General features: G+C 41.2%; 1 protein-coding gene across 4 annotated transcripts in view; it reads left to right on the top strand.

Annotated features, from left to right (window-relative positions):
• Positions 1 to 22292, top strand: part of ECHDC1 (ethylmalonyl-CoA decarboxylase 1) — a 40724-nt gene extending 18432 nt beyond the window's left edge. For 3 of the 4 annotated variants that reach the window (XM_085056015.1, XM_085056016.1, XM_085056014.1), the window contains exons 5-7: positions 692 to 772; positions 2925 to 3029; positions 21561 to 22292. In XM_085056015.1, coding sequence (XP_084912141.1) covers positions 692 to 772; positions 2925 to 3029; positions 21561 to 21966 — 592 coding nt within the window. In that variant the 3' untranslated portion in view covers positions 21967 to 22292. The remainder of the gene's footprint in view (positions 1 to 691; positions 773 to 2924; positions 3030 to 21560) is intronic. The other variant, XM_085056017.1, reaches the window with a different exon arrangement.

A 22292-nucleotide genomic window follows, 5' to 3' on the forward strand; every position in this document is an offset into this window, starting at 1 on the left:
TGTCTTTGTGTCTTAGGGAACTTGCCTTATCCTAAGTCACTGTTCATTAGTATTCATTTCACATAGGCAGTGGGGAAACATACTCTTCCTTCCCTCTGTCCTTTGAATTACCTTGAACATGATTAAATACCTTGAACATGATTAAATACACCACCAACAAAGGTAACAGATTGCTACTTTCCTCAGAAGGTTTTGTCTGCAAAAAAAAAAAGTTTTGTTGATGGCTGAGATAGTAGCACTGTTTGAAGAAGCTGCTGAAGCTGTCATGATAAATCTCATTAATTTTAGATAACCCAGCCCTTCAGTTCTTTGTGTCTCTTTCTGCTGCTTTCTGTGGTGTAAAGGCTTAGAGTTGAATCTTGTGTTGCTATCCTGTCACTCCTTGCAGGTAGTCTTTTTAGGTATAATCTATAGTAGGTATTTTTCGTAACATGTCTTTTTCAGTATATTATATTTATTTTGATTTCATTTGATAAATCAGTCTCACTGTTTCATTCTAGGATTCTATGTCAATTATGCAATAGTAATTTTGACATAAGTGAAATTAATATTGCTTGCCTACAAAGATGTAGTTAGTTGAATAAATTGGAACAGAATACTTTTCTGAACTTTTACTATAGAGATGGTTTGGTTGAATTGTAATATCTGAAAGGCTAAAAGCTTGAATTTTGCTTACTAAAGTGTCTTGTAGGTTGCCTTTGATCAGTGTTGCACTAGTCCAAGGAAAAGCTTTTGGAGGAGGAGCAGAACTTACCACAGCATGTGATTTCAGGTAAGACTTACAAGTAGCTGTTATAGTGGGCCACTGATTTAATGACTGTCCATGTGACACATGGGAAACCTGAGGTACCACTTTTACCAGGAGTCATATTACTGGCTTCCAGGGTGTTTGCAGCTAGATTTTGTCAGCAGACTTCATAGGAAGAAAAAGTTGGGATTTCTGCCAGGTTATTCAGTTTGGATCACTTGTAAAATAAGAGCAGTAAGGAGCTTCAGCAACTGTGTTACGCACCAAGCGGGTCCAACTCTCCCCTGAGTGAGAGGTAGGAGGGCTGCAAAATGGTGTATCTCCCTGTGTCTCTTTATGTGAATTTTAAAAGTAAAAATAAATATCTTCATTAGTCTTGTGTTTCTTGTTCTGGGTTTATCATTTGTAACGCAATTTTTTGCTGTGCAGTTGCTGAAACAAGAGTTTGAGGTGCAGAGGAAAGCAAATGAGGTTTTGTCTCTTTTCTTTTTTTCCATGCAGGTGCAGGTATTTGCTAGCATGAAACAACTGGTGAAAAACAAAGGGCTTTAATTAAAGAGGCAGAACAGGAATGGGAAGAAACTAAAGTGACACTTTATATTAACCATCGCTAATGTTCAAACAGCCTACAGATATAACAGGATAAGCACAGTGGGCAGCATCTCTAAAAATGAGGGGCTTTTAGTGAAGGTTTTATCTAAGAAAAGGAAATGTGCTCTTGAAGAGGACTTTAGTGCCTGAAGTGGGAAAGGAATTGCCCCAAACAAGCTGAAAGAAGGTACAATCAATAGTAAAGTAAACTAAACAGTGCCCTTCCAGGTATCAGAAACAGGCTTTGGATAGAGGAGGTGGTATCTGCATTGTCTGAGCTACTCGGAAGCAATTTTCTTTTGCTTTGAAAGTAGATGTGGCTGGATCTTTCTTCATATCTACTCAGCACAAAGTGAGCTGCAACTCCAGCTGTGATGTGAGTCCAGGCTGTGTTACAAATGCCTGGGAAACAGCAGAGAGGCTCCATGTTTGACAGCTGCAGTGCTGGCAGGAGAATGCACCTGGGAGACTCAGCAGACCTTTCTGTGTCTGTGAGCCTGTCAACAGAAAGTGGATCTTGTTATCTCTAAATAGGAGTTTAGGGAATGTGAGCATAACGAAATGGAAATCTTTTGGCTTTCTAAAATATGTAGTCTCTACTTATACTCCAGCTATGCTGTTTTGACATGCTGTGTAATTATAGGCATTGTCAAGTAGCTCTTATTTGCATGAATTGAGCAGCTGCAATTCCTCTCAGGCACTGCCATAATTTTCATAATAACTACAGCTGTTGATCCATCTCCCATTACTTTCTACACACCCATCCAGTGCAGCTAAATAACAGCAATTCAGGAGCAGCAAATGGGACTTAATTAATAACAGCAACAAGGCAGAGAAACATACTCTGTGCTGTTATTGCTCTTGAATTTTAGAATTTTAATACTGTTGGACAAAATTCTTTTTTTTTTAAGGACTATGAGTAGATGTTAGTGGAAGAGGTATTCTGTCTTCAGTCACTGGATGACAAAACATGAACTTGAGAGAGAAATCAGAAAGATTTGTTTTCTTCCTTGAATAAACTGTATGGACATTTTATTTTTTAAAAACAAAATGAATTTGTTGTGGCTGCTTGTAATTCTAGATTTTCAAATACAGTTCTGTTTTTCACAGTTACTGTGAACTAAATTTCAGGCCAAACCCTACCAAACTGCTTGAGTTTGGCCTGAAATATTTTTATCTCTGACACATTGTACTACATTAACTATACTGATATTGTTGAAGCAATTCACTTGAAACAGAATGACTTAGGTACCTCCTCTGAAACGTGCTCTGGCAGCATGATGCACATCTTTACTAGAGTAGAGGTGTGGACAAATCTAATTTTTAAAATAGCTGAGGTGGTTTAATCAGTATGTATTACTGATACATACTTCCTGTAGCAGTTATTGTGGCTAATTGTCTCACTCTGTTTTAAGCTGGCTCATTTTAAATTGGATTAGGGAGGGCTTGTGTGAACTTCGGCACATTTATTGCTGACATGAGGACAGTAATGAAAAGTGAAAGCATCTTTCAGTCCACCTTTAACCTGGAGGAAGAGGTCTTCTCAAAACATCATCTTCAATCTTAGCTGCTTTATCTGTTGCAGTATGACTCTCCAGAAGAGCAGCATCCTTATAATGATCATAAACATGTTCCTGGGAGGGAAGGAGAGGGGGGAGGTGGAAATCAGACCAGTCCAGACAAGAGCAAGGTAATTAATATCTTGTCAGACTTTTTCTGATATGAAAATTGGAAAGATAAAGCTTCTGACACTGTAATTATTTATCTCAATTATTACTGCAAAACTGAATAATGTAGAACTGTGCAAGTATGAAACTTGTTTGGACAGCTGAGCTTTTAAGTACCATTTGCAAGAAATACTTTTTTCAGTGTGCTGCAGTCAAGCCTGTGAAGGTAGCTCATGGGTTCTGCTGCCAAGTGTTAATGTATTTTACAGCTCTGCATGACACTGCAGCCATTTCAGCAAGGTGCACAAGTGAATGTGATGTTGGATTTAGTGATGCAGTTTTACAAATAATTGAAGTACCTGCATGGGGTTCCTATATGCAGAAACTTGAACTGTGTGTAGTGCTTACACAATGTGTGACGGTATGGACAACAGATTTGGCAGGATTGGTTGAGGAATTTGGACAGGAAAACAGGAATGGTAGTGGATTGTTGGGCAACAAGTTGACAGATATGGGGAAGAGACAGTCAGTAATGAATCCATTTGTGCAATTAGGAGATCACAATAATCTCTGAGTGCAGTTGCTGCAATGCAGTACTAACCAATAACCAGAATAACTAACTTTGAATTCTGAGCTGTCTTGTCTTCTCTTCCATGTTGGTGCCTTTGAGAAATCTCGCTGGGACAATGTCTGCACAGGTCTCTTACACACATCTACGACTTTGAAAATTTGGTCCTACGTGACATGGCGAATGGACTTGCATTGTATCTGAGTGCTTCTGAGACTCTCTTTCCCCCTATACCCTTTTTCCTCTCTAATGCTGCTGCACTCTGAGCAGAGGCGTGTCCCTGCCATGTCAATCAAATTTAAAAGGCAGTGTCTCGAGGCAGAGGATGAGAGTGCAAAGATAGAAAACTGCCCCTTTCTCATATCATTTATCTCAGAATGGGCTTGCAGGTAGAGACAGCAGTAATTTCCTTTTCTTCTTTAGAAAATAAATTAATGAACTATAATTTCTTCAGCTGTAGTTCATGTTGCAAAGTTAAATTGCAAAGGACCAGCTTCATTAGTCTTGTAAGTGCTGAACTATTGGCGTGTGCTAATAATACTGCATTTATCAAATTAGCCTTCCTTCATTTTAGCTATGTGTTTTCTGTATTTTTGTGAAATATGTAGGTGTGCTTTGTATTACATTTTAAGGTGTTAAATGTGTTCCATGAAACACTTAATAAGACATGCAATGAAATTAAATGTTCCTAATGTCAGGGTTTGACCCTGACTAAACGCTGACACTCCAGCTCTCTCTTGCTACAGAAAAAAAATGGTAAAAATACACATCAGTCTCATGAGTCAAATGATATAGGGCATTGCCAGGAGGACGCACGAAAAGAGAGCAAACAGGCTCCACTTACAGTTGCAAAAAAGTGATTTAATTACCTAACAGAGTTGGAGGATAAATGGAAGGCAAAAATAAACTTTTCATACACTTTTTCTGTTCACTCCCCCCCCACCCTTACAAATCCATTTTGTTCACCCCCTTTCTTCTTTTTAACCAACAAGCCCGGGTAGGGAGGCAGGGTGTGGGGTATTCTCTCAGTCCACAGAGCAGGTTCATAAATCTATTCATCACCACAATTCTTCTACTACAAATACTCTTTATCTCTACTTGTTTCTCTCTCTCTCCAGACAGTTTTTCTGCTCTCACCCCCACCCTCTTAAGAAGCAATCTCTCTGCTCATCCCCCTTCCCTCTTTCCAAACCAGCAACACAGGCAGGGGGCAGATTGAGAGGTTCTCTGGTCAGCCCAATCAGGGAGAGGGGTTCTCTACTTAGCCATGGGGTCCCTCCTACGAGAGACAGTCCTCTGGGAACTTCTTTGGCGTGGGTCCAATCTCACAAGCAACATCCCACCTGAATTCTGCTGCAACATGAGTCTCCTTGTCCATAGGGTGCTGTGCAGACTCTCTTGAGCTGAGGCCAGGCTGCTTCCATGCCAGGAGCAAGGCCTATCTCTCTCAGTCAAGGCCTTTTGCAGTTTTAACTCTTAGATGAGACTCCCACTGGTTCACAGTCTTTTCCAGGCATCCACCTGCTCCTCTGGGGTGGGCTGTGGGTGGATTTCTGCATCCTTGTGGACTCCATGGGCTGCAGGGGGACCTCCTGCTCCCCCCATGGCCACCACAGCTAGCAGAAGGTTTTCAGCTCCGGCGCCTGGAGCACCTCCTCCCCCATCTTCTTCACTGACCTTGGCATCTCCATGCTGTTCTCCCTCTACATATTTTCACCTCCTCCTCCTCCTCCTCCTCCAACTACAAAGAAGTGTGTGCCTGCTTTCTTTTGATTTCTTCTTAAATATGTTTTCACTGAGGCGTAACCAGCACCTCCAATTGGCCCAAACTTGGCCAGCAACATGTCCATCACCTTCAGAGCCATCAGAGATTGGCTCTGCTGGACTTGATGTAAAAACTTCCAGAACTTGCACTCAGGACACACAGGAGCTATCTTTGTGCCACACCCCACCCCTCAGACACCTCCCCAGGCCTACCACAACAGCTTCTGAGGGGTCCAAATTTCTCCTAGATGTTAAAAATACTTTCCTGATGTTTTGGGCCAATCAAAACCACCACAACTTTAGTAGCTTTTTAAGTAGCTTTTGGGGTGTGTTTTCCTGTGGTAATTTATTTACTTTTACAAGATGTATTTAGTACATTAAATGCAATTTATAGGAAATCAAAGGAGCAGAAAATAATCTAGCCACCATATAGATTATACTATGACCAGCTCTTCAGTTGTTTTACCTTCAAAAAGGAGAACTGGCAGAAGCTGTAAAGACTTTAGTATTCTACAGTAAACTTTTTCAAGTACAGATTTCAGAACATTAGACCACAGCACATGAGCTTCTTTGGAAATATTTCATTCTATGCCGGGATTTGGACTTCTAATTTTATTAGGAGGAGCATTTAGATGCACAAGATGTTGCTGTTTGAAATAAGGGTACCTCAGTACATAGTAGCATTTTTCATTGGGCAGAGCCTGACATGAATGTAGCAGGATGGAGTTCACATATTCATGAGATCTTGCAGAGTCCAGGCTCACAAAGCACTTTTTATTCATGTGACTGTAACATTGCTGCAGATCATCAGGAGAAAAATCAGCAGCCAAACCTGAGAGTGGGTTCTCTGTAGAACCCTAAAACATAAGGTGCTAAAATGTATGTGTTTCAAACACTGATAGCCAGATAGCTGAAGAGCCAACCAAGGATTGTTGGTAATAACACACTATGAAAAAGAACATGATGTGGGTGGAGAAAGGGGCCATGTGGAGGTAGAGCGGCACTTTCCTGGGACAAACGTCCTTGTTTTGGTACCTGTAGATAAGCACAACACAGAACAGGGCAAGCACAGGAACAAGGTCCAGAAGCAGGTATACACTGTAGGAGGGGATCAAAATGTTATCCAAGACCCCTGAAGCTTCCAACCCATTTTCAGAAAGGTCTGGAAGCACTGTGCATGATTACTAATTTGTATAGAAAGAGACAAGTTTACCTCCAGGACAGGTATCTCTAAAAAGGTGTCCTTACAAAGCCTAGGCATGCATATATCCCAGGACCCTGGATAGCCCAGCTGGATCAATGCTGGAGCCAGAATTGGTGATCTCTCTTTTATTCTCTTTCTTCCTTTCTTTCTGTCTCACACTCTTCAATTAATCTCTCTCTCTCTTCCCTTTCACCTTACCTCTTAACCAAAACCCACTGCTGTGTGCTTACACTGGGAGGCCATGGACTAGAATAACAATGTCCATGCCAAGTGTGTAAATTAATAATAAAGCTCTGTAAGCTTTTGCGGATCCTCCAACTTTTGCCATTCCTTTTGACTATGAGTGTCTATGAATCATGGGTTCTCCTTTCTTCTTAAGGGTGGGACACCACATTCTCACAGCTTCAAGTGCTTGCTGTATGGCATAGATCACTTTTTAAAAACTATCTAGAATTTCGGTCTCATGTATATGTATATATATGTAACTGTGTGTATTTAAAATCCCCTGCAAATCAGTTGTCAGTTTTAGAATTCCAGTGCAGTCATACATCACTTCACATTTTTAGAGCCCTGGAGGGTTTGTTACTACAAGTTTCTGATTATGATTTTAAAAGTCTCACATTGCCTGCCTTCAAGAAGGCTGTTCTTGTTTTTAACATGGTATATTTGACATCTATTAAAGTAAGCACTGCTAGAAATGGACTCAAGAGCTTGTTGTTATTTGGCTTGTATTTATAGATTGATATTGGGTTTTCTTTTACCAGTTTTCATTTGGGATTGAATTTTATGTGTTTGCAGTCTTTCAGGCAGAGGATTTTTAGATGTAGTCTACAATTCAAATTTACCGCTATTGGATTTCAGTAGAAATTTAAATAAAAGCAACAAAGAATGAATTTGAGTTGATGTTTTCTTTATGAAGGTGTCTTTTTGTAGGGATTTACTTCATTCTACGTTGTTTGTTTTGGTTATTTTTTTCCTTTGGGAGACCAAACCATCTTATCCTGGGTAAATGAAATGTCTCTTATCAGCATGTGTCTATGTTTTAGACCACTTGTACCATGTAATTTTAAATCCCTTTTGTTGAACAATCCTGTCTGCAGCTGATAAAATGTGCTGCATGATAATAATAAACAGAGATAGTCCAGATAAAGGAAAGCTTAGATAAGGCAGATTTTAGAGAATGCAAGTCTGGACCCATTCTGATACTTACTGATAACCTGAGCTGTTCCACTCTAGAGAAGCATTTAAGATTCAAAGATAATTAGTCTAGGAAGAGTGCAGATGCAGTGTCCATTATGCTTGCATCTGTGAAGTGACTAATTCCCAGTTTACTAGTTCCCAATTTAGATAAACTGGTATTTCAGGTATTTGAGTTTGATGCAACCATTGATGATCTTCACTACCAATACATATATGTATAAAATCAGATAGCTCCAAAAATTAGTTAATGTGGAGTATGAGAAGCACTTACATATTCCAGTGTGCTGATTTTGAGGTGAGATTGTGCTGAGCTGTGGCTTCATGAGGACATGAGGACTGCCTGAACAGCTTCCCTGAATGTGGGAGGAGGGTGTCCCTGTTGCATATTCCCAGCTCACTTCTTGCTTCTGGTTTGCCAAGCACCAGTGAAGATGCCTGTATGAGTCAATTACTTCACTAAGAAGCAACAGAAGGCCTGGATTTTTCCTGTTTTCACAGTTAACTAGAGTGGCTTGTAAGGGAATATAGTATTGGCTAGAGCCAGTGTAAAGGAGGAGCTAAGCTTCTGAGAGATGGCAAAGAACTGTAGGGGGTGGGAGTGCAATCTACTCCTTTTCACTCTGGGGAGAGGTTACATACCCTTAGTTTCCCCTGAAGCCACAGCTTTCAACTGCCTAGCTTTGCACTGGATCAGTTTCCAGAAAATATCTTCCTGAGTCCCTGTTAGCTATCTCATTTTTCAGCCCTGTCATGTGCTGTTGAAGGACTATGAAAATAACTCTTCCTCTCTTTATCACTCCAAGTAGCAATATAGTTAACATTGTAGATCTCTGAAGGGTAATCATCCACATCAGGGTTACTGTTCATTGAAATGACCAAATGTTCCTGAAATAACTCAATTTCCCTGAGTGTAAGTAGGTGTGTGAATCTCAACCTACTTTCACTGTAAACATTGCCTTCAAAATTGCAACTTCCAGTCTTCCTCTTCAGCCCTCATTTCTTTTTTTTTGTCTCTGATCCAAAGCAACCCAAGGTCTTAGCAACGATTTGGAGCCCAACAGGCTGGACCTCTGTGTTTCTCTTCCTTCCAGATTTATGCAAAATTGTGTGAAACAAGACTGCAAACTGTTTGAACTTGTTAACCTTGGTGGCTTCCTACTTCCTGGATTCTGTAGTCAGTAAGAAATTAATTACTGTGCTGTGACTCGGCAGTGTCAGTAGGAATAAATCAAGTTGTAAATTCTTATGTTAAAGAGATTCCTATTGTGCTTAAACTGCTGTGTTTAAGCACTTCTGCTGTGTCCATGGTCTGTTACTAGGTTTTATCTTCCAGTACTGTTTTGTGTGCTTATGACTCATATTCATAAACAAAAAGCAAATATACAGACTGAGAAAAACACAATAATTTAAATTATCATGGATTTGTGTGTGTGTGTGAAAGAGACAAAGATTGTAAATAAAAAGAGAGCAGGGGAGATTATACTTTTGGTGATAATTGGTCACACTCTTAGGCATAGTTGTGGGGGATCTGTTACAGTTTGCTGAAAATGTACCTGCTTCTTGTCCAGGTACTTTGAACATGACATTAGCGATCTTAAGTAGGTTTGAGATTCCCTTCAGTATAACTAATACTCTATATTAAAAAGTAAAGAGGAGAAGGAACCAGTTAATGCTTCAATGTCGAATTTTAATGTTAAATTATCTATCCCATTTATGCCTTTTTGAGTTATATCATTGTACTCTTCCCCTCTCCCCCAAAAAAGTCCCTGAAGTAATATATCATACCTGGAAAACTTAGGTCACAGCCACCATGATAATTTAAAAAAAACAATCATGACCATCAGTATTTTTTTCTTTGAAATTAACATGGTATCCTGACAAAGTGGCAACCTTCCATTATAACTGAATCACCAGTGATCTCAAGTAAGTGTATGATCTCTCTTTGCTTTAGTCAGAAATTGTGTAGGATGTGCAAATGCAGCATCGGTAGCACCACATGCACAGACAGCTGAATTTCAAAGCGTGTCTTGTTACCCTACATCTTGTGAAGGGTTGTTAGTGTGACGTTACGTTGTATTTTAAGTTCTTTAGTGCTGTTAGTTGCAGAAACCTGATACATCAAATCCATAGTAAAGTATTAGAACAGCTCGAACCTTGCACCTCTCAGGGCTGATGTGAAGAAATGCTGTTCCTTTCCAGTTGGCTGAGTTCAGGCAAGTGAGGTGATCTTTGCATGTTTGACATTTTAGATGCCAAGCTCTGAGCCATTGATGGGAAGCCCCTCCTCCCCTTTGTGTATCAGCAGTAGAGATGAGCAGAAAATGTGATTGAAATGTTCCTGCCGTAAGAGACTCTTGAATTTGGTCTGGGAGAGTTTTATTCTGTTTTCTATGGCTTTAGTAAACATACATGATGAAAATAAAGATGTGGGAAACCAAAGTTATTAACATGGTTGGCATATGCTGCATGAAACTGTGCACATAATTTAAAAATGCAATATTTCCTCCTTGAAGACAAGCTCCACTTTGGTTTTTTTTATTTTTAGATGAATACTGTCATTTAGATTTGACTGAAAATTTTAGTTATCAAACACCTGTACATCCAGGTGGTCTTTGTGTTGTTTTTCATCAAAGAAACTGGTAAAATGTTACTGGATCTTTCCTGATAGAAATTTTTGCTTTATTCTAAAAGGCCTATCTGTTCTTGAAAATGTTTGCTTGAACAGAATCCAAATAGCTCTAGTTTCTTTTTTTTTTTGGAGGAGGAGGAAAGACTCATGTAAGATTTCAGGTTTCGAGCATGAGTAATTTTTCTGTGAGCATTATTTTGGCCTTCACTCACTTGTGTATTGAGGCTTTGGCAGCCTGTAAAGAACAGCTAAAACTTGCTTCATTTGTAAGACCCAAGGGCTGTGGCAAGATGAGAATTACTCTGAAAAAATTGTATGGTAACCGAGGTGCCTGGGACCCACTGACACCAGGGTAACACAGATACAGTCATAACTGGGAATTGGAAGAAGAGAATGTTAGTAAGGTATTGGTCATTAGCAGGGGAGGAAAAATAGGGCACTAGTCCATGGATTGCTGTTGTACATCTGCAGATAGTAAGGAGGATCCAGGCACTGCATCTTGAACGATGGGGCTTCAGTCCTACTTCATGGTTCTGGGTGATTCATGCCGCTTTCAGAGTTCATACTGCATGCTTGAGGGGAATTGGAGCTCCCCAGTGTCTGCTTTATTTTCTTGGTTCTGTGTATTCTTAAATTGTGATCTGAGCTGTCTGTGAGTTCAATAAGCCTCTGTAAAACCATGCAGCTCCTTGCCAGTGTGCACACAGGGGCTCTTGAACAGGCCCAAGGCAGCACCCATGGATGGGGCAGTCCTTATTGCTATCTATGTAATTGTAAAAAGTTTGTCTCTCCTACCTGGGAAAGACCTTTTAACTTACTTTTCCAGCTGTTTTCTGGAACTGCTCAGATCACTTGGATGCTTAGGCACAAGCTGGGGTGAGGGAACTGTGTGTGGCTCATACAGCATTTACGTCACATCGCAGGGATGCGAAGGGACCGCCCAATGTGTGTGTGCAGCACACACAGCCTGGCGTGGCTGTGGCGAAGGGCTGCATGAGCCTCCTGGTCAGCCCTATCCCCATCTCCACCAAGCCCTCCTGCATGGTGCTGCCCACCCCCAGCACCGTGGTGGGGATGGAACCTTGGGCTGCAGGAACCCCCTGTGGACAATGCATGTGAGCCTAAAGAGGTATCATCCTGAAAAATGGGGCAGATTCACTTTGTGGTTTGGCCAAATAATTTTCTTTCCTGTCAGTTTATTGAAAAATGACTGGGAAGAGGAAAGCAAACTAAAAAGGCTCATCTTACTTCTTTTAATACTGCTTGTGTTGTTTTAATCAGTCATGCTTTTTTTGGGCCCTTATTTCTTGCCTTGTGATCTGCCATCTAATTCAATTTTTCATTCCTGCTGCAGAAAATGTCTTTCTGCAATTTCCAATATCCAGCTTCATTTATCCCTTTTAGAAGAAACGTAGCTTTTTATAGCATGCTTTTTTCTTTCCAGCTTCTGTGAAGCCATGGGTGAGGAAGTGTCAAGCATGAGGTAAAAAATTAGATTTCAACCCCCTAATCGAGGTCTGCTGTGTGAGCCTCCATCTGTGCCTGACTCCTGGGAGATTCTGGTCCAGAATGAGATTGAAAGTCTCTGTGGATGGCAGCTTGTATGACAGCAGACATCACCTGCAGGAGACTTTTGGGGGGGCTTTGCCTACCTTGTCTTGATTGAGACTGCTCCGGCAGGATATTAGCAACAGCTCCTTTCCCCGTGTTTCTTTCCTTCTATAATCCTTCTCTCAAACCAAAGACCTTTCTGGCCCTCTTTTAGCCCATCTCCTTTGATCAGGGATGTGTTATAAGAAATAAACACTTTTTCACTTCTCTGGTTGTTCTTACACAGTCATGTCTAGACCAGTTTTACTCTGGGTCTTGCCAGGGGACTCTCCCAGGGGGTCTTCTCTGCTGCCTTATTGAGCTCTTTGTGCTGCTGAGGGGCCTTTTCTTGATTTTTCTCAGTGCAGACTTTGCTGCACTGATGAGATGCTCTTTTTTGGGGGACATGCAGTTCTCTGTGTCTGCCTATTATAATTTAATTCCTCCTATCCAAGGGACTTTTTTCTAGCAACATTATTATTTTTGTGTTTCTTCCCTGGAATGGCTTTTTTAGAATTAGTAACCTTGCAGCCTCTTTGAGCTGACTTTGTTGATTTTGGAGCCTCCTCTTCCATTGAATATTGCAATATTTGGGCAATTAGAGGAGGTTATCCACACTTTAAGCTCCTGTTTATTCCTGGAGACCACATTGCTCCTAAAATGGTTCATGTCTGTTTAGCAATTTCTGCACTGGTGTCCCAGTGTTCCAACTCTTCCTCTAATTCTTCTCACTGCTACATATTCCATTTTTTTGATTCAGGACTCCACTTTTCAGAATTTCAGCACCAACCAAATGTTTTATGCTTCTAGATGAAAGTATGACTTTGTTATTCTTCCTTCTGCATTTCATTTGACTCTGGATGATGTGAGAAAGCGTGATAGAGTCACGTCATGAATTGCTATTTTAAGGCCTTCTTTGAAGAATGCAATTCTCATTGTTTAGGTCCCTTTGCTCCTCTCTGGGAAGTGCCCTCAGGTTTCCCAGCCAACTCAGAAGAATGTTAACTCTTATTTAAGAAAATACTTCTGTAATTAGAAGTCTGTTTACTTAATCTGATTTTTACCCTCATCCTTGGAGTTCCATAAAATGCATTAGAAAATCTGACTGGAGGACAGCAAAGGTAGTGGGTAAAGGCACTACGTGCTAGGGAGACATGAGATATTTTTCTGGGCAACTTTATGTAAAGATTGATTCTTAGCATTTGTGGTGAGTGGGGGGAAAATGGATGCACTAAGAGTGTTACAAAATAATCCAGTAACTATAAATAAAAGTCCATATAGTCTGTAAAGTGATTTGAGAAGAGCTGTGAGAAAAGCGAGCTTTTGTGTTGGTGAAATTTCTTAGGATGGCATCAAGCCTACTCCTTTGACACTGCGATTTAGAGTGTGCCTAGAACACTCTGTGCTTGGGAGGCTTGGTAGGATTTTTTTTAATTTTGTTTCTTGGGTATCATTTTAATTTATTTAAACCTCAAATAAAGAAGGTGTTTTGTTTTGTGATTTTAATTGGTGGAGTATTTTTAAATCACTGAAAGGATTTCAGAGGGGTGACTTTTTGATGGGCTTATTAAAAGAGTAGCTGGACCTACTTCTTTCCATTGCTTTCTTGTAGAAAAGGTTATGGATTAAAGCTGATAAACAGGAAAGATTATTAATGTGCACAGTCTTCTTTTAGCCTTTTGGGACTGCAGAGCAGCTTTGAGCAACTGTATCTAAGACAAGCACAAGGCATGCAGTTCCCCCAAACTATCTTTAAACCATTTTGTCTTCATTTTTATCTTCTTCCGTAGTTACCGTTTAGTCATCTGTCAAGTGAATATCTGTGACTAAAGGATTTTCAGAAAGAGCAAACATTTGGGGGGGTTGCTTTCATGATGCCAGTCTGCCTAGACCATCTCCACAAGCTTGTAGCACAAATCCTTACTTCTATCGGTTTTACAGTATTTACACTTTGGAAGTCCCAGTGCTGTCGCAGGTCTGAAGTAGCAATTCCAGCAGTGTCTAATTGCTCTATTATTTTTCTGCATAGGGCTGAAACATGTGAAGCTGTCAGTGAGAAAGAAGATATGGGAGAGGTGCAGAGGGAATTAATACTAGCAAGCTGTGTTGGGAAAGCATGTAGCAGTTATGGCTTGCCAATATTCACTGCATTGCTCCAGTTCAAAAATCTGCTAAATAGAATTAGCAAGGAGTTATTGATTAAATGTTTAATCCAGGTCATTTTGGTTCTTTAAAGTCTCTCCAATTAATCAAGTGAGATTGAAAGATAAGTGAAATTATGACTAAATCTTCTCAGGATGAATCCACTTTTTAACATTTTCAGAGAGCAAGGGTGGGTTTTTTTGGTGATAGAGGCTGTAGTAAACTGACTTTCAGAAAAATCTTTAACCATTTTGTCTAGATAATCCCTTTACAGAATATCTAGGTAATTATTTGATGGTGTAGTGATAAAGAGACTGCCGAGACAACGTACTGGATAGGCAGAGAGGGATTAATTAGTCCCAGCTTGCTTTTTGGAGGAGACTGTCTTATTCTTAAGGGTCTAATTCTAAAAACATCTGTCATGGAAATTGAAGTAAGGACTGGAAGCTGCTAATCAGCAACTTTGCTGACTGGCTAAATTATTTTAGTATAGTACTGCATATTTCTTCTGGAGAATATTCTTCCCACAGTACCTTGCTGCTTCAAAATTCATTTTTATTGCAAAAATGACTGGTTAACACATTTGTTGTTTTAAGATGAGTTTCTGTAATAACTATGGAGGCTTATGTATTGGAATATTGAACAAGACTTACACAAGATAAGTTGTCACTACTAGAACACAATGTTGTCATGTAATTAACCTCTTAGTGTTCAGGTTTCCAGGTCAGGTCTCTGCAGGCACAAACTGCAGCCTTACCTTTAGTCATTTGAGGCTTTCTGTGGCTTTGTGAAAATATCAAGGCAGTAGTTCATATTCAGGCTGTGTCTTCAAGATTGTACTCAGGAATTGCTTTTGTTGTTAAACATTCTGGAGAAGGTAGGGATTATTTTGCAGCAATTTCCAAGGAGCATTCATATACAATGCCTCAGGAATTTGTAAGGCTAAGGAAATTCTGTAGTATCTTACATGTGCTTTAATATCTGTCTTACCATGGTGGGGAGAATAGGTATAAGGTATATTAAATGGGAAGGTGTATGATATCTGGTGTATCTTTCTGACTCTGAGATTTGGAATGTAGATACCAGGGGCGGATTGAGCACTAGGTACAAGGTAAACCTTGCAGATCCACATGCCATGCTAAAGAAAATGGGGAGAAGGCAGTGAACCTGGAGGATTCAAAACCCCATGGTATGTGTTACATGAATTGTTCAAATTAGTGTGAAGTTCCACAGTGCTTGACTGCTTTAGTGATCATCCTTGCCCAAACCTCAGGCTAAACAGCATTTGCAGTCCCAATTAATTGCTCCTTATGGTCAGCTTTTGGAGCTGCCACTTGCCTGTGGCATGATCCCTGAGTATCCCTGCCTGAGCCAAGGAACTGGAGCTACAGAATTGTGTGGGTACAGTTGTAGCAGAGGTTATGTTTCTATGTTATGGAATTGCTTTCACATCCAACCACTCACTTCTGCCTTATCTGAACAGTTACTGCATTTCAGCCATTCACTTTAAAGCTGCTTTTTTTTCTGTTTAAAAAGCTTAGAATGCAGCCTAGAAAAGATTACTTGATTTGTGTAGTGCACTGAATCAACCTGAAATAAAGGACTTCTGTTTAATCTGAAATCAAGGCTATTGCTGTGCATATAAAGGAACACATAGTTTATTTTTTGCTCTGATGCTACAAATTCGACAATCACAACCCTCTCTATTGCTTTAATGTATTGTAACAGTTTCATCGACCAAAAACATCCCATCATTGCATGTGTTCAGCAGCATTTTGTGTGAAAGAGCAGCACATTATTTTTGGTGGGTTTTGTGTGCCTCAGCAAGAGAAGTGAGATCAGATTACAGACAGTACTGGTGTGACTCTGCTGCCCGAGTCCCATTCACTTGCTTCAAGAACCCACCATCAATACTGGGATCTGCTGTGTCCCCTGGGGTGCTGAGGAAGTGTAAGGAAGATGGAGTGAGGTGCAATTTGCTCATGAAGTGATGGGACAGGGATTGTATTTTTAGGGTTTAGAAGGTGCAGCTGGACAACAGGGAAGAGGTGGACAAGGGACTGGCTTTCTTGCTCAGCATGCATTTGAGAGCTGCTGCTGTTGCGAATTGTGCTGGGAGCACTCACCAAGCAAAGTTACAAAATCCTAAACTAGTTACACGTAAACTTTTGTTTACTTGCTAGCAAGATCATCAAATTCTCAGGTCTACCTGGCAAAGGAAGTTCAATCTGCATGATAAACACCGTCTGCAAATAATGCCATACCTGACCTCTTAACAAGTTCTTCAACTTGCACTCCCCAGCAGTGTGTATTTTAAAAAGCTCTTTTGGCTGTGTGTCAGCATAACGCTGCTGTTACTTAATTTAAAGAGAATTAATTAAGCCGATGCCATATTGATATGTGTATTAGAAAGGCATACGTGTTGGGCAAAGTGTATGGCAGCATTGTACATCAACTTCATTCTTCTGTTCTTTGCTGGTTAAAACAAGTGTTTGACTCTTGATAACCTTCCTTCTGTTACCATTTTCTTAGTGCTTTCCTTTTTCTTTAATATGTCTCTTTTCCTGTGCCTGCAATAGTTGTGTGTGTGGTCTGGGTGGTGTTTTGGGTTTGTATGGCCAGATTTTGGTAGCGAAAGGGCTACAGGGGTGGCTTCTGTGAGAAGCTGCCAGAAGCTTCCTCCATGTCGGGTAGAGCCAATGCCACCTGGCTCCAAGATCGACATGCTGCTGGCCAAGGCGGAGTCAGTCAGGAATGATAGTAATGCCTCTGTGTTAACAGATTTAAAAGGGAGAGAAAAGTTACTGTGCAGTTGTAATTGCAGCCAGAGAAGAACAGGGTGAGAACATATGAGAAGAGCAGCCCTGCAGATACCAAGGTCAGTGGAGAAGGAGGGAAAGAGGGAAGGAGGTGCTGCAGGCACTGAAGCTGAGATTGCCCTACAGACCATGGTGAGGCAACTGTGCCCCTGCAGCCCACGGAGGACCACGGGGATGCAAAGACCCATCTGCAGCCCCAGGAGAAGAGTCACACCCAAGCATGTGGATGCCCAAAAGAAGGCTGTGAACCCATAAGAGGCCCATGCTGGAGCAGGCTCCTGGCAGGGATCTGTAGACCTGTGGAGAGAGGAGCTCACACTGCAGCAAGTTGCCTGGTGGGACTTGTGGGCCCACGCTGGAACAGGCTGTTCTTGAAGGACAGCACCTTGTGGAAGAGTGAATCACATTGGAGAAGTTTGCAGAGAACTGTCTTTGTGTGAGGGACCCTACACTGGAGCAGAGGAAGAACTCTTCTCCCTGAGCAGTGACAGAAACAACATGTGATGATTTGGTCCATAATCCCCATTCCCCATCTCCCTGCACCAGAGTGGGTATATACATTGCTTTACATCTGTCTGGGTGTCTTGCATCTATGCTTTGCAAAATATATAATTCTACTTTAAGATTTATTATTATTTCTATAACTCTTGCTCTACAGCATGCTAAAATCATGGATGTCTTCAGTTGTACCTCAAGGCCTTTGACTGTCATTTTTGGAGAATTTTCCACTTTTTATTGGTTTTTAATCACCTTGCAGATAGGTGTTGCTGAAATTTATAGAAGAAGGTAGCAGATTTAGTGAGGGAACTTATTGTCACCCGAAGACATAAGCTCTGTTTATTATTTATATTAATATTGGTGGTTTTAGAGCAGGATGCCAAAGTATTTGTGAGGGAGATAAAAGTCATCTCCTGCAGTTCTGGCTGCTCTCTCTCGGTACAACCATAGGTGGGAACCAGGTGCTGCAGCACTGCATGATGCCTGCTGCCTTCCTCCATGGTGTGCCAGTCTCATGCCAACTAGAAGGGAAAGATGGGAAGTCAGGAACTGTGTCCTTATGTGACACAGGGAGTCAAACAGGCAATGGGAACAAAATCCAGGTTGCTGACAAAACACACAATGTTTTAGGCATCTTTTTTCCCTTATAATGGGTTTCAAAAGCATAGTTGTAGGAGCTTTTAAAATGCATAAAATAGAGGGTGGTATCTGTCCCTCCCTAGCAATCTTAATTAGTGCCTTTGCCTTGTCAGAATGCTGAATATAACTCAAACCTTGAAGTCCAGGAAATGATGAGGTATAGACCAGCACAGATCTTAATATAATCTTAGTTCTGCCAAGGAACTGATTACACCCATTGGAACAGCTCAGTAACATTAGTATTTATAATAAGCAGGTATGAAAAATTAGGAAAGTTTTTGTTTGCATTTTCAGCTTTTATTGTATATTCTCTGGCTTCAAGTAGCTGGGAAATATTTTAGCAAAGGAAAGCATAGCTGTTAGCTAACAGCAAGTGCTGCCTTTGGGGAGCAAGTGTACCTTTATAAGGGTGGGATTTGTTAGGCTGCAATGTTAATAACGGACAAGGTTTCTTCTCACGTGCATTGCCAGTGATGTGATGTGATGTGATGAGATGCTATGTGACAGTCAGTTGTTTGTGGGTACAATGAGATGTCACAGAATGAAGGAATGCTCAGATCAAAGGGGGAGGATTTGTAACATTAGCACAGCTGAGAACATTTTAAAATGTACAGCAGGAACATTTGCTGTAGCTCGTTTGCTTTAGATGACTAACACAAAATTGGATGTGGCCCATGGTGGCTGTGCTTTCTTCCTAGAGGGGGTTGTAGTGTTCATAACATGGAAATAAAATGTTCTCAAAGAAGGTTTCAGCTGCACTTTGGGGCTTATATTACCTTGACCTCTTATTTCCAATTTAAGTTGTGAGGATTTTGCTGAAGTATGTTTCCCTGTTTACTGTAAGATTTTCTGTCACTTTGTACATTAATTACATTAAATAAATATTTTTTCAATACTGTCATGCAACAGATTTTCTTTATTAGGACAGGGAAAGCATGTGTGTAGGAGCATAGCAATATGACCTTCCCCTGGGATACAGGGGACCCAGATTTTAATTTCTTTGACCTGAAAGACAAGAACAGGCATACTGTTCAAATCAGGGCTAATTTTGTATTTATCTACCATTCTGTCTCAGGCAGGGCCAGTACTAGGTGAATAAGGTACAAACAGCTCAGGAATTGTACTTTGGTCTTTCCAGCTTTTTGATGTCTTCCTCTTTATGTTAAGTAATGCTTGCTGTGCTTTTCTTACATAAATTCTTTTAATAGGAGATCAGATCTGTCATGTCTCAGAAGGTAGACTCAATTCCTTCCATACAATGAAAAGGGAAATATGTATGCGAGGCTGCAGCTGGTGGTGTTCAGAGGCTGATCCCAGGCTGGCTTGGCAGCTACTTCTGCCTCTTCAGACATGATCTCAGGTCTCCATTGCTTCCTGGGGCATGGGGACTGCAAGTGAGTGATAAATCTAACAGAGAGTGTAATGGGTGGTTTCTGTAAGAAATGGTGTGAGTTCAGGAGAGGATTCATAGTTGAAAAGTCTGAAAAACCGTAGATAACTTTCTTAAGCCCGAAGGGAGTCCAATACTACAGTTACACCTTCCACTGACTGCAACTTGTCTCAGTATTTTCTGAGGAGCTTGTTCAAAGGAGCATTGTGGGAAGAGGTGAATCCCTGTGATGTTCTGGAAGGTGCAGCCTTGCAGTCTCTCTGTGAGTTAAGCTGTCAGTGGTTTATTTTCCTTTCATTGTATTTGGTTCCATTTTTTCTGAGGGAGGTGAAGACTCTGCAAAGAAACCCTTCCCACACACTAAACATTGTGTGAAACCATCTCAGATTCAACATACAAGTGCAACATGGCCTCCCTGACCTGTGGTGCCTACAGGTTGTCTAGCATCAAATTCCCAGCTGCCTATGACCCCTTCCTTTTTAGTGCCTCACATCACCCAGCACAGCTAGAATTAAACCCTTCATAATACTTTCATTATTGCTTTTCCAGTGGGACAGTGGATGTGAGCAAATTGCAGAGTAAGCTGAGCCGGTAAAGGAGTTTTCAAATACTTGCAGAGTCATTCTTTTGGAGAGAAGCGACCTGAGCTCCCTGGGATTTGCTGGGTTTGGGAAGCACTTGATAATGTTAGCTTAAAGCCTTTCCTCCCCTGCAATACTCTGCTTTCTTCCTTTTGTCACACAACCTTCCTCTGCTATCTCTACAAAAAGGCTTTCATGCAATCTGGCCTGTCAGCTGTTGCTTTTGTGCATTGTGCTGGATCTGGGATAAAGCGTAAGCTCTTCAATTCTGATGCTGTACAGTGTGGCATGAATGCTGATGGTGCTCTGGTTAAGAATAAAGCAACCAAGCAAACTTACAATTAACAATAACTAAGCAGATTTGAGAACAGTGAGCTCCTAGAAGTTGCATTTTTTTAAAGGTTTTCCTTTTCTTTCCCCTTTCAAAGCTGTTTGTCTTGGTATTTTCACTGTGGAAAACTGCGTTATTAGGAAACAGATTTGTGTGTAGACCTCAGTATTACAAGATTTATCTTCAAAAAGCCAATTAGTGCTTGAAGTAGAGGCTAATCTACTTCACAAATGTAATTTCCATCCTTTGCCTTACAATCAGCAGCAAGCAGCCACACTGCAGAACATCACCCTTAGAGCAAGTACTGGTCTGTTTCTGTACATCTTTTCTATATGTTTCTATTTCTAGAGGGTTTTTCCGCTAACCTAACGTGTGTCATTGTGACCACTGTGTGAAGACAGAACAGTCCACTGCAGCAGAGCTCCTCCAGGGAGATAGCTTAATCAGTCCTACATGAGTTCTTAAGTAAAGGAGGTGAGAAGCTGTAGAAAAGCAGCATAGAAAAGAAAGATGTGAAATCTTTGGAAAGAGGAATGTGACTTACCTTGTAAAGGGGAGCAATTCTATTACACACTTCAAGCATGAATAGAAAGGAGTTCTATTGTGCATTGTGAGCCATAAGTTGAGCATCCATCCCAATTTCCCTCGCTGTAATGAGCAGCTAAAAATCAAACTCACATGGATCTCTAAAATACAGAACAAAAAAGCCCCACCTGTGGTGTAATCATGAGGGTGCTGACCAAACCTCCCCAGGGAGGGACCACAATCTAAGACTAAGACCACAATCCTCTTGAGAAATGTTTTGTACATTAGTTTGCTTGTGTTTTACCCAGTACCCTCTTGATTTAGGCATGAATTAGCAAGGCCGTGTCCCACTGTGAATAAATGTAACATGTCCTCTGTCTGCAGCTCTGTTTTCAACACTTCTTAGCATTGACTACAGGTATCAGTATGGGCACTAAGCATCTTTACTTGTAGCAGCATATGTATCTAATTTTGAGAAAGGCCAAAATCTGCAGTTATGGCACCATGTGATGTAGAAATCAAGATACTCCAGCTCCAGGTGTAATGAGCATGCTGTCAAATTGTATCAGCCTTTGGAAGCAGAGGGGAGGAGAAAATAGAAATTAAGGGCTGTCGAGCTGAAAATGAAAGTCGATGCATGGATTGACCTCTGCGTGTTTGTTATTCTTTGACAGGTTGATGACGCCTGGAAGTGAAATTCGGTTCGTCCACAAGCACATGGGCCTGGCGCCAGGCTGGGGAGGAGCTGCACGGCTGGTGCGCATCGTGGGCAGCGGGGCAGCGCTGCAGCTGCTGGGCGGGGCTGCCCGGGTGGACCCCGAGAGAGCGCTGCGCCTCGGGCTCGCCGAGGACACGCTGCCGTCCTCGGACGAAACCACAGCCGTAGGAGAAGCCCGAGCCTGGCTGAGTCAGTACACAGAGGGTCCGGCTGCTGTGATTCAGGCTGTGAAAAAGGTGGTGACAGCAGGAAGAGAGCTCCCACTGGAAGCTGCCCTAAGGACAGAGAAGGACATTTTTGGAACTGTATGGGGTGGGCCTGCCAATTTGCAGGCATTGGCTAGAAGACCGAAACATAAGTGATGGTTTAGGCATAAGAAATGGCCTTGATCTTTCTGCAAAGAAAGCTTTCACTAAAGCAGCCATTTAATTGAATCAATGAAGGACTTGTCCATTTAAAATGGCATAAACATTGCTGCCATTTAGGTCAGGCAGACATGTTTGGTGTGCTACCACAGAGAAATCCCGGGCAGATACTCTGCTGTCCTAATCACCCACGGAATGGAGATTAGTGAAATTAGTATGTAAAGGTAAATACTGTGCTGAAAATAGAACTATAATTTATTTGGAACGAGGCTGAAGATTATTTTATTTGGTGTTTTGTTTTTATAAACTGGTATAGAAATGAA

Source organism: Lichenostomus cassidix, chromosome 3 (assembly GCF_008360975.1).
Source record: "Lichenostomus cassidix isolate B80296 chromosome 3, HeHo_3.0, whole genome shotgun sequence".
NCBI classification, from domain to species: Eukaryota; Metazoa; Chordata; class Aves; order Passeriformes; family Meliphagidae; genus Lichenostomus; species Lichenostomus cassidix.